General features: G+C 42.2%; 1 protein-coding gene across 1 annotated transcript in view; it reads left to right on the forward strand.

Annotated features, from left to right (window-relative positions):
- Positions 1-10,830: 10,830 nt before the first annotated feature.
- Positions 10,831-13,598, forward strand: part of TFCP2L1 (transcription factor CP2 like 1) — a 45,562-nt gene continuing 42,794 nt past the window's right edge. Inside the window, exon 1 of the mRNA XM_032236635.1 lies at positions 10,831-11,208. Coding sequence (XP_032092526.1) covers positions 11,147-11,208 — 62 coding nt within the window. The 5' untranslated portion in view covers positions 10,831-11,146. The remainder of the gene's footprint in view (positions 11,209-13,598) is intronic.

The raw sequence follows: 13,598 nt of genomic DNA on the forward strand, positions 1-13,598 counted from the left end.
TGGTCTTGTTGTATTCGGGCCTTTTCCCATATATATATTCTTTTGTAGACAGAAGCATGAATTATCTAGGAAGATTCATCTCAACAACAGAATTATTGGACAAATAATTGAGCACCTTTGACTGGGGAAGCTCCAGAGATATTAGATCCTATCCACCAGAATAACAACGATTAGGAGAATTCTTGCATCTAAACAGGATTTGGTTGAATTAAAGCAGTTATATTATCTTCTATGTTGTTTTTCCTAAGTATGAAATTTGTATACAGACAAATGCATTGTGTTGCCCAGTGCTTCAGTCAACTCCACCTGTTGTATGACTGTAAAAAAATAATGATAAAGTGTTAAATGATTATAACTATAAACTGAATTGATAATTTCTTACTAAAATTTGATTGGCTGTTAGTTGTAATTGTTATACACTATTATATCATAGGCATTCTACCCCTGAATACATATCAGTAAGTACAGTTAGTAAGTAAGTCTGAGTAAATAAATACAGCCTTAGCAGATTGCTTTATCTAGCTAGTTCTGGCTGATCTCAGTAACTAATGAGGCCAGATCTTTCTAGTCCTGTACTTGGTTGGTGGAGCACAGCAAATTTCAGAACTGATGGGGAGATTGGAGAGAGAGGGAGAGAGAGAGAGAGAGAGAGAGAATAGGGAGGGAGGGGGAGAGAGAGAAATATTTACTGGATTATTGAAGTGAAGGAAGTGAATCATGTTGCCACAGACTTTTTCTGTGTTGCCCAGTTTTATTGGGGGATAAGGTTAACAAAAGCTACTTCAGATTCTTTTGACATATTTACACTTAATTTGAGAAACAAGGTTTTTTGGCCAGATCATTTATCTCGTTGTAGTTCACCATTGATAACGTTTAGAGTCTGAAAATCCTTGAGTCATGGAACATATCTCTTCCCAAAAAATACAAGATACAGCATTAGATAATGTCTATTTATTACCCAGATTCTAAGCTGTTTATTATAAAGTTTGTTCTTAGACAGTTTCTTTCTTAACGGAAATAACTTTAACATAAGAGAAATTGTACTTGCAAGCAGAAGCTCCCATCTGTAATATTTACAATACAGGACAATTTGGGGAAATAAATCAGCATTGGACAGAAACAGTGGTGGGATTCATTTTTTTACTACCGGTTCTGTGGGCGTGGCTTGGTGGGCAGGGCATGGCTTGGTGGATGTGGCTTGGTGGGCATGGCAGGGGAAGGATACTGTAAAATCTCCTCCCAATCAGCTGAGACTCGGGAGACAGAGAATAGAAGGGGGGGGGCAATCAGAGGTGGTATTTACCGGTTCTCTGAACTACTCAAAATTTCTGCTACCGGTTCTCCAGAACTGGTCAGAACCTGCTGAATACCCCCTCTGGTCAGAAGTAGTTTGTCAAAAAATCTTACTAAAGGTCCAAAATTCATATTCTGCATTTTGGAAGGACATTATTCAGTAAGCAGTAGTGACAAATGTTAAAATTATTGCAATATACAACAGATTATTAATGGACATCAATTCCATTAACTATTAGCATTTCAATTCAGTAATAGCAGCAGTAACATATGGTACATCCATAATATTAGATTAATAGATGATAACTAAATAGCTAAATAGATAAACACAAAGAGGAAGCTTCTAACTACTCTATGATGCCTGATTGCTATTCTTCAAGTCATAGAATTGTAACCTAACAGTGAAAATGTATTAGAACGATGGTATCTATTCCTGGTATTTAGGCCAGATGCTTAGAGCCGCTAGAGCAGTGATGGGCAACCTTTTTGGCGTGGTGTGTCAAAAATCGGCAAAAAATCGAGCATAACTCGCGTTGTGTGTCACTTCGACAAAAACATAATTTTGCGCAATTTATAGTTTAAACTACAAAAATGTATAATTGCAATATATAATTGTATTTAATAAACCAAAAACAAATTATTTAACATACCTGCTTAGTAACTTCTTTGTTCATCAGTCGATTTCGTATGTTGCCCTTGATATTATTGAACTTGTTTGGGGTGCCGTGAACCAGGGCTGTGGAGTCGGCTGCTTCCAGCTCCACGTCCTCATCAACATGCCGCTCCAGCCCGCCCCTGCTATGAATATTCCTAGTGACGCGAGGGCGAAGAATATGAATATTCATAGCGGGGGCGGGCCGGAGCGGCATGTTGATGAGGACATGGAGCTGGAAGCAGCAGACTCCACAGCCCTGCCGTGAACTGAGATAAGTGTGGTGCGGTCGTAACCGACAGTCCCAGGAGTAGACTCTCTGTGCCGGCCTGACTGGAGAGAGGCGCGCACTGTTCCCGCGCTCCTCTCCTGTGGGTCCTCCCTCGCCGCACTGATGACGTGTGTGCGCACGGCACGCACGCCTTACCAGCAGCCCCTGCGCTCAGAAAGGGGCGGCGGCGATACAGTAAGTGAGTGTGGGCGGGGGAGATCACACGTCCCGCCCCCCCGTTCCTCCAGCACAGATTCTTTCATCCTCGGCGGCCGTGCAGGAGCCGAGGATGAATCGCATGAAATCCTGTGCGTGTCACCCCAAATGGCTATGCGTGTCAGCACTGACATGCGTGTCATAGGTTCGCCATCACTGCGCTAGAGAGAGATCCCATTATTTCCTTCTGAGCATCAAGATTTCCGATAACCTGTCTAACCACATTGTATGCCTCTTCTTTCTCACCTTCTGTCCTGTTGGTTATTGAAAGTTTTTCCCACCATCCACATCATTTTCAGCCAATCTTATTCATTGTGCATTTCCTTGATTGGATGTTGCATAAATGGAATGACAACAACAAGAAAAAAGTAATGCTCAAATAATTTCTATGCTTCCTTTGTATAAAACATACAAATACTTATGAATAGCAACTGATAGCATAGGTATGGATTGGACAGTACTTGTTTAGCAACCACAGCTGGGACCGACAACTCAGTCATTAAAGGAAATGGTTAAAAAGTGAACTCGCACCTGTGCTTATGATCTTACACCTTTGCTTTAGAGAACTGCAAAGGTCGTACATGAGAGAATTAACTATAAAGTTACTTCATCATTGTTGTAACTGCAAAGGGTTGCTAAATGAGGCAATTGTTAACAAGGAATACTTGTCCAATTGCAAATGGGATGCCAGAGTTTTTACATATTCAATGTTTTTCTTGGTTAGGGAAATGTGAAAGAGTGTGTCTGTGTGTGTGTGTGTGCATGTGCATGAGAGAGAGGGGGGGGAGGGAGGGAGGGAGGGAGGGAGAGAGAGAGAGTGAGAGATTCAAAAGCTTTAAATTAGATTAAGGCATAGTGGTTCCTTCAACGAATGGGCGGAATAGGAGAACGGAGGAAAAATAAGGAGGTGAATAAATTGTGTTGATGCTTTTCCTCTCTGTATGATTCTGCCTTAAAATGTCAGCCACTCAGGAACATTGGAGCATTTGTTACTTTATTATACATTATTACTTTTTCTTAATCTTTAGAGGAAATAAAGAGTTTTGTCAAGTTTTTGTACAAGATCAATAGAAAATGTTGTAAGTTTGCTATATCATATTTGACCCCATGCTAAACATTAACTTAAAAGTTTATACTCTAAATTATGAAATTTAATTGAGAAATTAAGGAGTCTTAAGATTAAATTCTTATCAGACTCATAAGACATGCAGGAATGCTAAGTCACACACAGTAGTATTAGTTATCATTTGTTGTGCATCTGCACACAGGCACCAGAATATGGGTTTCACCAGAAAACATTTTTTACAAACTATAGCCTCTGTTCTTATTTTTTTGTTTTTGTATGTGTGTGTGTAGTTGTTTATATAGTACCAATACACAGCGTGGAAGGCAGATGAATAAATGTCCCTAGATGTAATCTATAATTTGTTCTCACTGAACAGTTGTCATTTAAATGCTGTGCAGCATATCTACACTTTGCTTTTATATAAAACCTAAAAGCAAAAACAAATATTAATAGGGAAATAGTGCTATGGAATACACAACACCTGATATAAGAAACCACATGCATATCTTTTGATATTATGATTAAAAAAATTATCTAATGAAGCTAACTAGTATAACTGTGTGGAATAGAATAGAATAGAATAGCAAACTATAAATGGATGCTTGCATAAATGAAAAACCTTGTATTTGGCTTATCATATAAAAGCAATGAGAAGATGCAACAAGAATGTTTTCTGCCCTGACAGCCCTTAGGCGATCTAAAAAACAACATTTTGCCATGGCCATGGTTTTCGTTATATATATATATATATATATGGGTGGGGTACATGCCAAAGCAATTTCAAAGAAGCAATTTCTCATGCCCATATTCTGCTCTCTCCAGTAATTCCTAATGTCAAGGCACTTGAAGCATTTATTTTGTGGTGTTATGATGCCACTGCTAAGGAAGTTATTCCAGTGTTTCCTAGAAATGGTTATGTTGCAAGTGTAGCCTCTCTCAGCCTCTCTATCCCAGAATTCAATACATGGCCTCTGTCCCAAAGCAGAGAGCGTGACATAGTCCAGTTCATGAAATCAGGGTGAGATTTGTCCAACTCCATCTTGTTCAGGTAAAAATAAAAAAAAAGGTTTGAATCTGAGAGACATCTCAAATGAAGGGAGACCATCAAGAAACTATGCTGAAATGGGAACTTGAAGTCTATCTTACTTCAGCATCAGATTTAAGGTTGACATTTCCACAAAATCAAGAAGAAATTCAGATAAAATTACCGTATATACTCGAGTATAGGCCGACCCGAATATAAGCCGAGGCACCTAATTTTACCACAAAAAACTGGAAAAGTTATTGACTCGAGTATAAGCCTAGGGTGGGAAATGCAGCAGCTACCGGTAAATTTCAAAAATAAAAATAGATACCAATAATGTTTTTGAATATTTATTTCAAAGAAAAACAGTAAACTAGCGGTGTATTCAATGAAATACTTCACTCACCTCATGATGCTGATGTCCCGCTGTGATGATGATGTCCCGTGCAGCCGCGGGAGCGATGTCCCGCCTCCTATGACACACGGCACAGTGATTCCTATCATTGGATCACTGTACCAGAGGAGGTGGGACATCACTATGTGGCTGCTTGCCATAACAAGGAGGAGGTGGGACATCGTTGCAGAGCGGCAGGAGGGGGAGGAAGGGGAATCGTAAGACAGCCCTGCATTACATTAGAACGTGAGGAGGGGGGATGGTGCGGTGCGCGCTGCGCGGCAAACTGACACAGAGGGAGGGGAAACTCACAGGGGCACTGGGCCATTCACGAGTGTCACCCAGCGGCATGGCCCCGCCCCTTTTTCTCCTCCATTTCGGGCAAATTTTTCACTGACTCGAGTATAAGCCGAGGCGGCTTTTTTCAGCCCAAAAAGTGGGCTGAAAAACTAGGCTTATACTCGAGTATATACAGTACTATTCAGTTGACTGATTATACCTCATAGTGGACAGAACAATAATTATTCAGGGTAGTATAAATTAATAAATAATTGCATAATATAGTCCCTGTATAATAAGACAATAATTTCATAGGGACCTACTTCCTTGTCTTATGAAGAAGAATAGTAGTTTTTCATAAATTCCTTTTGTCTTTGTCAACTTTGTGAACTTTTTATGAATGATCATTTGTTCTAGCCTGAGGGGGCACTTCAGGTTTTCTCTGCTTTGCTCATCTAAATCAAAAGTAAAAGGAGAAAAAAGTAAAATACCGTAGAAGGAGCAAGTTGTGTTCCCATTACCATTTTCCTGAATAGGACAATGAAGCAGCAACAGAAGTTCTGTATACTCTATCAAGAGTAGAGATATTAAGAAAAGGGGCTACTTGTGTTTCACATTACATGTTCAGTTCTTTTTCATATGGCATTATAATTGTGGGTCTCAAATATTACAATATGCTTTCTCTTCAAAACCATATTGTGAAAAAAAAATTTTTTTTAAATTTTGAGTGCCACTAAGACAGTCTTTCATAGAAGATATGCAGTATATCACAGAAATGAGTATACCCACTCACATTTTGTAAATATTTAAGTATATCTTTTCATGTGACAACACTGAAAAAATTACACTTGGCTACAATGTAAAGTAGTGAGTATACAGCTTGTATAACAGTGTAAATGTGCTGTCCCCTCAAAATAACACAACACATAGCCATTAATGTCTAAACTTCTAGCAGTGACGTGCGGTGAGCTTTATGGCTGGTGAGGCAAAGCCCTGGCGCGGCTTTCCAAAAGCCCCACTGAAGCCCCACCGCTGTGCCCGCCATACAGGCAGGATGCGTCCCGCTCTATAGCAGACACAGTGCCTGGGCTTCGGCGGGGCTTTCGGAAAGGGCAGCACTCCTAATGTGGCATAAGCTGCGGCCAGGGCAGAGAGTAAAGCGGTGGCAGCGGAGGAAGCGGCAAGCAGCGGCCAATGAAGTTCCCACGATGCAAAGTGCCCCGCCGCCGTCGAGGCTGACAGTCACGCCGCCACCGATGCCGCGGGCCTTGGTCAGCCTTGGTGGCGGTGGGGCACTTTGCATCGTGGGAACCGCCAAGACCCGGGTCTGCAGCAAAGGCGCTTGGTGGCTCCCGCAATGCAAAGTGCCCTGCTGGACAATTATTTGGAATACATTCTAACATCTTATCATTTTCCATAGCCATAGCTATATGAATACTTTGAGAATCATTCTCTGCAAATATTAATTTAAACTAAAATAGATATTGATATATAAAAAACTTGTAAAACAAATATTTCAGTACAAATTTAAATGTATATTAAATGTTAGCTAGTTAAAGATATTGCAGGTTAATGGGGAAATAAGAGACCTCTAAGTCTTCTGATGGTTCTGCTCTTGGTGGCTCCCGTGATGCAAAGTGGAGAGTTGAACTTGCTCACACAGGAGCGTTTTACAAGCAAGGCTCCTGCTGCTAGATTGCACAGTCGCTCAAGTGCAAGGCATGATTCGCTGCTCCCAAATCAGGAGGTGGGAGAATCAGTGCCTCCTTTGCATACGAAATTTTTCGCTTTTTAATCCTTGCTTAACTTTTAAAAGGCGAAAAATTCCTTATGCAAAGGAGACCCCTAGTTCTCTCGCCTCCTCCTATAGTTAACACTAAGCAGACTCCAAGCCACTGTGACTTGGAGTCTGGTAGCAACTACCTTGGCTTTAATTATTTAAAAAAAATTCTTTCCTTTTCCTGAGGAGACTGGTGAGGCCCCGCCTCCCCTGCCTTTAGTGACTGCACGTCCCTGACTTCTAGCAACAAACGATATATTTAATTTATCACAATATAATCAGTTTCTTGATCCTTTTGCTAACCTCCAATTAATGCTCTGTGGAGGTAGCTACCCATTAACTTGGCAAAGCAAGAATGTGCAGATATTCTGTGCTTGTAGTATTGTGTAACCCTTCCTCTTTCCCAACATGTTACAAAAGTAGTCCAGCATTTCTATTTCCTTCTATCAAGCTAGGAGGAAATAAACTTACAATCACAGACACAGACATCATCTTACAATAAAGTGCTCTAAAGGAGAAGACAGATTTAGGAGGGAATGGATCTGTTTATAATATATGAGATACTGCTGCGCAGAGATTCCAAGATGCATCAAACATATAATAACTAAACTTACATAAACAAAGTAAGCATCAACAACAATAAATATCTTCACCTGTATACAAAAAAAATGAGAATAACCTTAACATGGTACTAACAAATATATATCTATAGGAGCTATGTAACGATTGTTTTCCATTAGAAGTTCTTTTCTAATTTACTGTATATACTCGAGTATAAGCCTAGTTTTTCAGCCCACTTTTTGGGCTGAAAAAAGCCGCCTCGGCTTATACTCGAGTCAGTGAAAAAATTGCCCGAAATGGAGGAGAAAAAGGGGCGGGGCCATGCCGCTGGGTGACACTCGTGAATGGCCCAGTGCCCCTGTGAGTTTCCCCTCCCTCTGTGTCAGTTTGCCGTGCAGCGCGCACCGCACCATCCCCCCTCCTCACGTTCTAATGTAATGCAGGGCTGTCTTACGATTCCCCTTCCTCCCCCTCCTGCCGCTCTGCAACGATGTCCCACCTCCTCCTTGTTATGGCAAGCAGCCACATAGCGATGTCCCACCTCCTCTGGTACAGTGATCCAATGATAGGAATCACTGTGCCGTGTGTCATAGGAGGCGGGACATCGCTCCCGCGGCTGCACGGGACATCATCATCACAGCGGGACATCAGCATCATGAGGTGAGTGAAGTATTTCATTGAATACACCGCTAGTTTACTGTTTTTCTTTGAAATAAATATTCAAAAACATTATTGGTATCTATTTTTATTTTTGAAATTTACCGGTAGCTGCTGCATTTCCCACCCTAGGCTTATACTCGAGTCAATAACTTTTCCAGTTTTTTGTGGTAAAATTAGGTGCCTCGGCTTATATTCGGGTCGGCCTATACTCGAGTATATACGGTAAGCAGGGATGTGTTTATGCAGCATAAACAAGCTCAGGTATTACTGAAGCTGTATTGCTCGGTTCATTTTCATTCTTCACTGTGCTCCACAGAATCTACAATGGGAGGCCATATTCCAATATAGATTATGTAGATACTGGTAGAAAGATAATTGTGTTAATTTGAGAAGAAAATGGAGATTAAATATGAGTAAAACTATAGGATATATGTAACTAAAGGATACTTCAAATTCTTTGGTGCTGTGTCATATTTTTCAGTCAATGCTTATTTCCCCCTTTTAAATATGTTGATCTCACAAAAAGGAATTTCATTTTTTGTGGTGTTTTCCTCTAGTAGGTTTGACAAACAACAATAAAAAATATGAAAAATGGGCAATTAAACCACCCAAAGTAGCAATTACAAGGTAGACTAGAAAGATGTTGATTAATATAATGCAATAGTATTGCTGCTGCTAAAAAGATATTAACGAAACTAAATCTATTGTGATAATACATATTAACCCTTAATATTGGAATGGTAACAGATTGAAAATCCAACAACAATTGAATTTATAGCCACTGAGCACCCTTTGAAGACCAAATAATACAAAGTTATTGTATCAATTACAATTGATACAAAAGTATCAATTAATTCATGGCAATTTTCCATTGCTATGGAAAAGGAACACAAAGAGCAGGAAAGTACTAGATAACTCTCCTCCCCCTACAATCTTAGTTCAAAGCATTCTGCCCAAATTTATTTATGCTTAACTCATTCTAAATCACTTATTCAAATGATTTCTAAATGGTGTATGTTGTAAGACATTGTTTTTCCTTGGTCTCAACATCTTCTCTCCTAATTTAGACTGTTTGACTCTCTTACCGGATTACCTTAACCATGTTTTTTCCAATTCAGCCAGGCTGCGTTTGCAAAACACTCTGAACCATACACCAGTCACATAGGGTGGTTTCTCACATAACACACTAGATTAAAATGTGGCTGGCTAGTTTACAGGTTCAGGTCATGTAATGTCTGCCTTTTCAGCAGTTGCCTTTGGGGAGTTGCATTGTTGTTGTTAGTTGCGAAGTTGTGTCTGACCTATCGTGACCCCATGGACAATGTTTCTCCAGGCCTTCCTGTCCTCTACCATCCTCTGGAGTCCATTTAAGCTCACACCTACTGCTTCAGTGACTCCATCCAGACACCTCATTCTCTGCCGTCCCCTTCTTCTTTTGCCCTCCATCTTTCCCAGCATTAGGCTGTTCTCTAGTGAGTTGCATGAGACTCCAGGGGAGTTGCATGGAACTGGGTTATCTTATCTTTGGATTCCTGTTTGGGAGACCTGAGGACCTGCAGCTCTTAAAAATTAACCACAAAAACCCAACTCCAGAAATCAGTTTTCAGTGCCCTGCATAACCATGCAATATGCAAAGAAAGCAGCCCCTTTGATCATTTTTAAGCTGTAGAGGTAGACCTTGACCTATGACCCCAATTGAGCTCAACATTTAGGTTGCTAAGTGAGACATTTGTTAACTGAAGTTTGCCCCATTTAAGGACCTTTCTTGCTACCGTTGTTAAGGGAATCACTGCCATTGTTAAGTTAGTAGCACTGCTGTTAAGTGAATCTAGCTCCCCTATTGATTTTGCTTGTCAGAAGTTTGCCAAAGGTGTATTCCCATGACTCTGGGGACAATGCAACCGTCATAAATATGAGTCTGTTGCCAAGCACCTGAATTTTGATCACGGGACCACATGGAGATGCCTCAACGGTCATTAAGTGTGACAAACGGTCAGAAGTCACTTTTTTCCAGTGACATAACTTTGGACGGTCACTAAATGAAGTGCTCTAAATCGAGGCCTACCAGTATTTGCTACAGGCCATTGTTGTTGTTGTGTGTGCAGTATATGTAGCTCCTTCAATCCAGTCAACTGGGTAAACCGAGGCACAGCTCCCTATTTTTCTTCAACAAACCCACTTCAGTTCCCCTCAAATCCCAATTCACAGAACATAAAATTTAAACCCCACCTGACTCAAAAAAGGTCCTTTCCCCGGAGTAATTCAAACCCCCAGAGCGCGTTTTTTTCCCCCAGGGCAGGGTATTCTGACTCAAACATTTGATGGAGGTATTCCTCACTCCCTCAGGGGCCACAGTTAATCCCCACCACCCCATCCAGAACCCACGAAGAAGAAGGCCCTCTCCCTCGGCTGAACTACGGGGGCGGCTGCAAAATGCCCCCTAAGGGAGACGAAGCGCTCTCCCAAACAGGCGACCGAATGTCAAACCCCTCAAATGGAGGGGACGGGACGCAACGAGGGGTTGGTATTCCGGGGAAGAGGCGCCCGCCTCCCGCTCTGTTGCTGCGCCTCCCTCGCCAGCCCTCTCCCTTCTGCTTCGGTGACTCCTCCTCAGCTCTTCCACCTTATGCCGCGGGCGACCACAAGCCAAGGAACCGGCGCCTAGTCACGGCGGGGCGGAGGCGAGGAAGGGGAAGGGGGAAAAAAAACCGGGAAAGCCGAAGGCACTCGCGGCTGACCTCAGCGCTGGGGAGCGGCCGCCCAGCGGCTCACGCGGCTTGACCAATAAAAGCGCAGCTGAGCGCGGCTCCGACTGTTCGAAGGCTCTGCTGCCGTCGCTTCTGCCTCGCCGCTCCCGACTTGAGTGACCTGAACGCCTCGTGGGGGCAGCTCGACCCAGCCGAAAGGATTTGACTCGGGGGTCGGCTTGGCCGGCGAGCGGAGGGCAAAGATGCTCTTTTGGCACTCGCAGCCGGAGCATTACAACCAGCATTCGACGGGCAGCTACTTGCGGTGAGTCAGGCGAAGGGGAGCAGCCGCGGGAGGGTCGGAGAAAAGGGCGCGGGATGCCCACGAGCCAAGGGGATGGAGGGGGGTAGGAGAAGAGGAGGAAAAGAAAAGGAAAAGGAAAGGAGGAAAGGAAAGGAAAAGGAAAGGAGGAAAGAGAAAGGAAAGGCGGAAAAGAAAGGAAAGGAAAAAGGGAAAGGAGGAAGGAATGGAATGGAAAAGGAAAGGAAAGAAAACCGCGCGTGGCGGGTCAACTAGTCAGGAGAATCCTAAGTGGCCGCTGAGGAAAAACCACCGCCCGCTTCTTTGGCTAGGCTGCGTTGCATTGTTTGGGGGTCGGGGTCGCTTCAGTCTGAATGGGGGGGGGGGCGAATCGGAGAAGGTTTCTGAAGCGCGGGGCGCGGGGGTAACCCGAGGGCATCATTAACAAGCGCAAACCAGCCGGTGTTATCCAACGTGTCCTCTTCAGGAGGGATCCTGAGCTTTTGGTGAGAGGCGTTTGGTGAGAGAGCTTTATAGGAAGAACCAACCTGCGTCCGGAGTTCGGGTGGTTTTGTACTGTATGTATGTATCGCACTCTCGGTGCAGGAGGGCGCTTTTCGGGGCATTGGCTACTCGGCGTAAACTCCTCTCCTTTCGAAAAGATTTGACATCATACGATGAAAGGTGGAAGAAACAACAAAAGAACCGAAAGGGGGAAAATACAACCGAAGTGAATAGATAGGTTTGCTAACAAGGACCTCGCCCTTTTCCCCCAGATCAATATGAGTGTAAGATCCAAGTTATACGTCTATGGAGATTCTCATCCAGGTCGTGGTTGTCCCAAAGGTGCTTTTTCTGAAGAAGAGCTGAGAAAGCTCCTTGGATGAGCAGCGAAACGTCTTCAAAGAAAAAGCGGGAAGCCCAGTTGCCTCTTGAAAAAGCACCCTTGGGACATCCAAGTTATACAAGGACGCTGCTTGAGTGTCTTTATGTGGGGACGACTTCCTGAATGTTAGAATGTCTGAAGCCCTTGATTCCATCCTGGGAGCTTGTTTGCATTACGGGGATGTATCTAGGCTGTTTCACACTCTGCGAACTGCTGCCTTTTCTCTGTGTAGTGGAATATTATTATAGGGTACCTAATGACCATCCCCCATAGTGGATATCTGAGAAATATTTAAAGAAGTGAACATTACAGAAAACCTCTGTGGATTACAGCTCCTATTTCCTATCAGGGTGTGGGTTAACTATTTCAGATCAGACTAAGATTAATTAAAAATGTGTGATTTAGGGAAACTGATTTATGGTGGGATCTGAAAATGGGAAGGTGGTGCACCATATAATTTGGACTAAATAACCAGCAATCTGGTATTGTGCGATTCCCCCATTTGTGTCTGTCAATTATGGTTTTTAAAATTGTCAGCAGTTGCCTATCTCATACTTTTTCCCCTCACTGCCTGTTGTGGGAAGGTCAGTATGGCAGTCAATGTTGAAATTTGTAATATACTATCTTGTGAAAAGATTAATACATTTACTAAGGAATAAATACTTTCACTAAATGCTATTCTAATTTGGCAGACATATCTTTTCAGTAACCTATACTGTAAGTCTCTTTTTTGTGTGTATATGCCTTGGCTTATAGTCAGTGTTTGACTCTTGACAATTACCTGGACAAGTCCCTTCAGTTTTCCTGGCAATGATTTTTGGAAGCGATTTGCCATTGCCTTCTTTATAGGACTGAGATAGTGATTTACCCAAGATCACCCAGGTGATGTCCTGCCTAAGGTAGGACTAAAATTTGCCATCTCCCTTTTTCTAGTTGGATGCCCTAAGCAATACGTCAAACTAGCTCTCCGTATAGATCTCTGCAACTTTATATATTTACATACAAATGTATGGATTTTAGTCCATCATATGTTTATTAGAATCCAATAATCAATGAACCCAAAGGAACTTTCAATTTGAAAGATGTGGTAGCAAAAAAGAAAAATGTAATACCAAAAAGTGGGGGATAGAAGCAGAAACATTTGAAAATAAGGCAAGAGTTAGTGGTTATATAGTATGTCTCTTGTCTTCGTTTCTAAGGTTCAAAACCTTTGTTTTTGCTGCAGTTCCTTATGCAAATCTGTGTCATAATATGCAGTTCTAATGCAAAGCATGGGGGGGGAACCCCACAAGAAGTAAAAGAAAAGGAAAGCAGGAGATAAGGGGGGGAAAAGTAAATGTAACTGAATCAACATTCCACAAAACTATTCATTAAATCATTCTGTCCCTGCAAGTCATCCTTGCTTCAACCATCTCACTGGAGTATCTATAGACACACTGCTGTTTAAGAAACAAAAGGTCTTATGACATTTCAAAGCAAAGAAAAATAACCAATTTTAAAGACTAAAAATTGTTCAATTTATTATAGC

This window comes from Thamnophis elegans, chromosome 1 (genome assembly GCF_009769535.1).
Source record: "Thamnophis elegans isolate rThaEle1 chromosome 1, rThaEle1.pri, whole genome shotgun sequence".
NCBI lineage: Eukaryota > Metazoa > Chordata > Lepidosauria > Squamata > Colubridae > Thamnophis > Thamnophis elegans.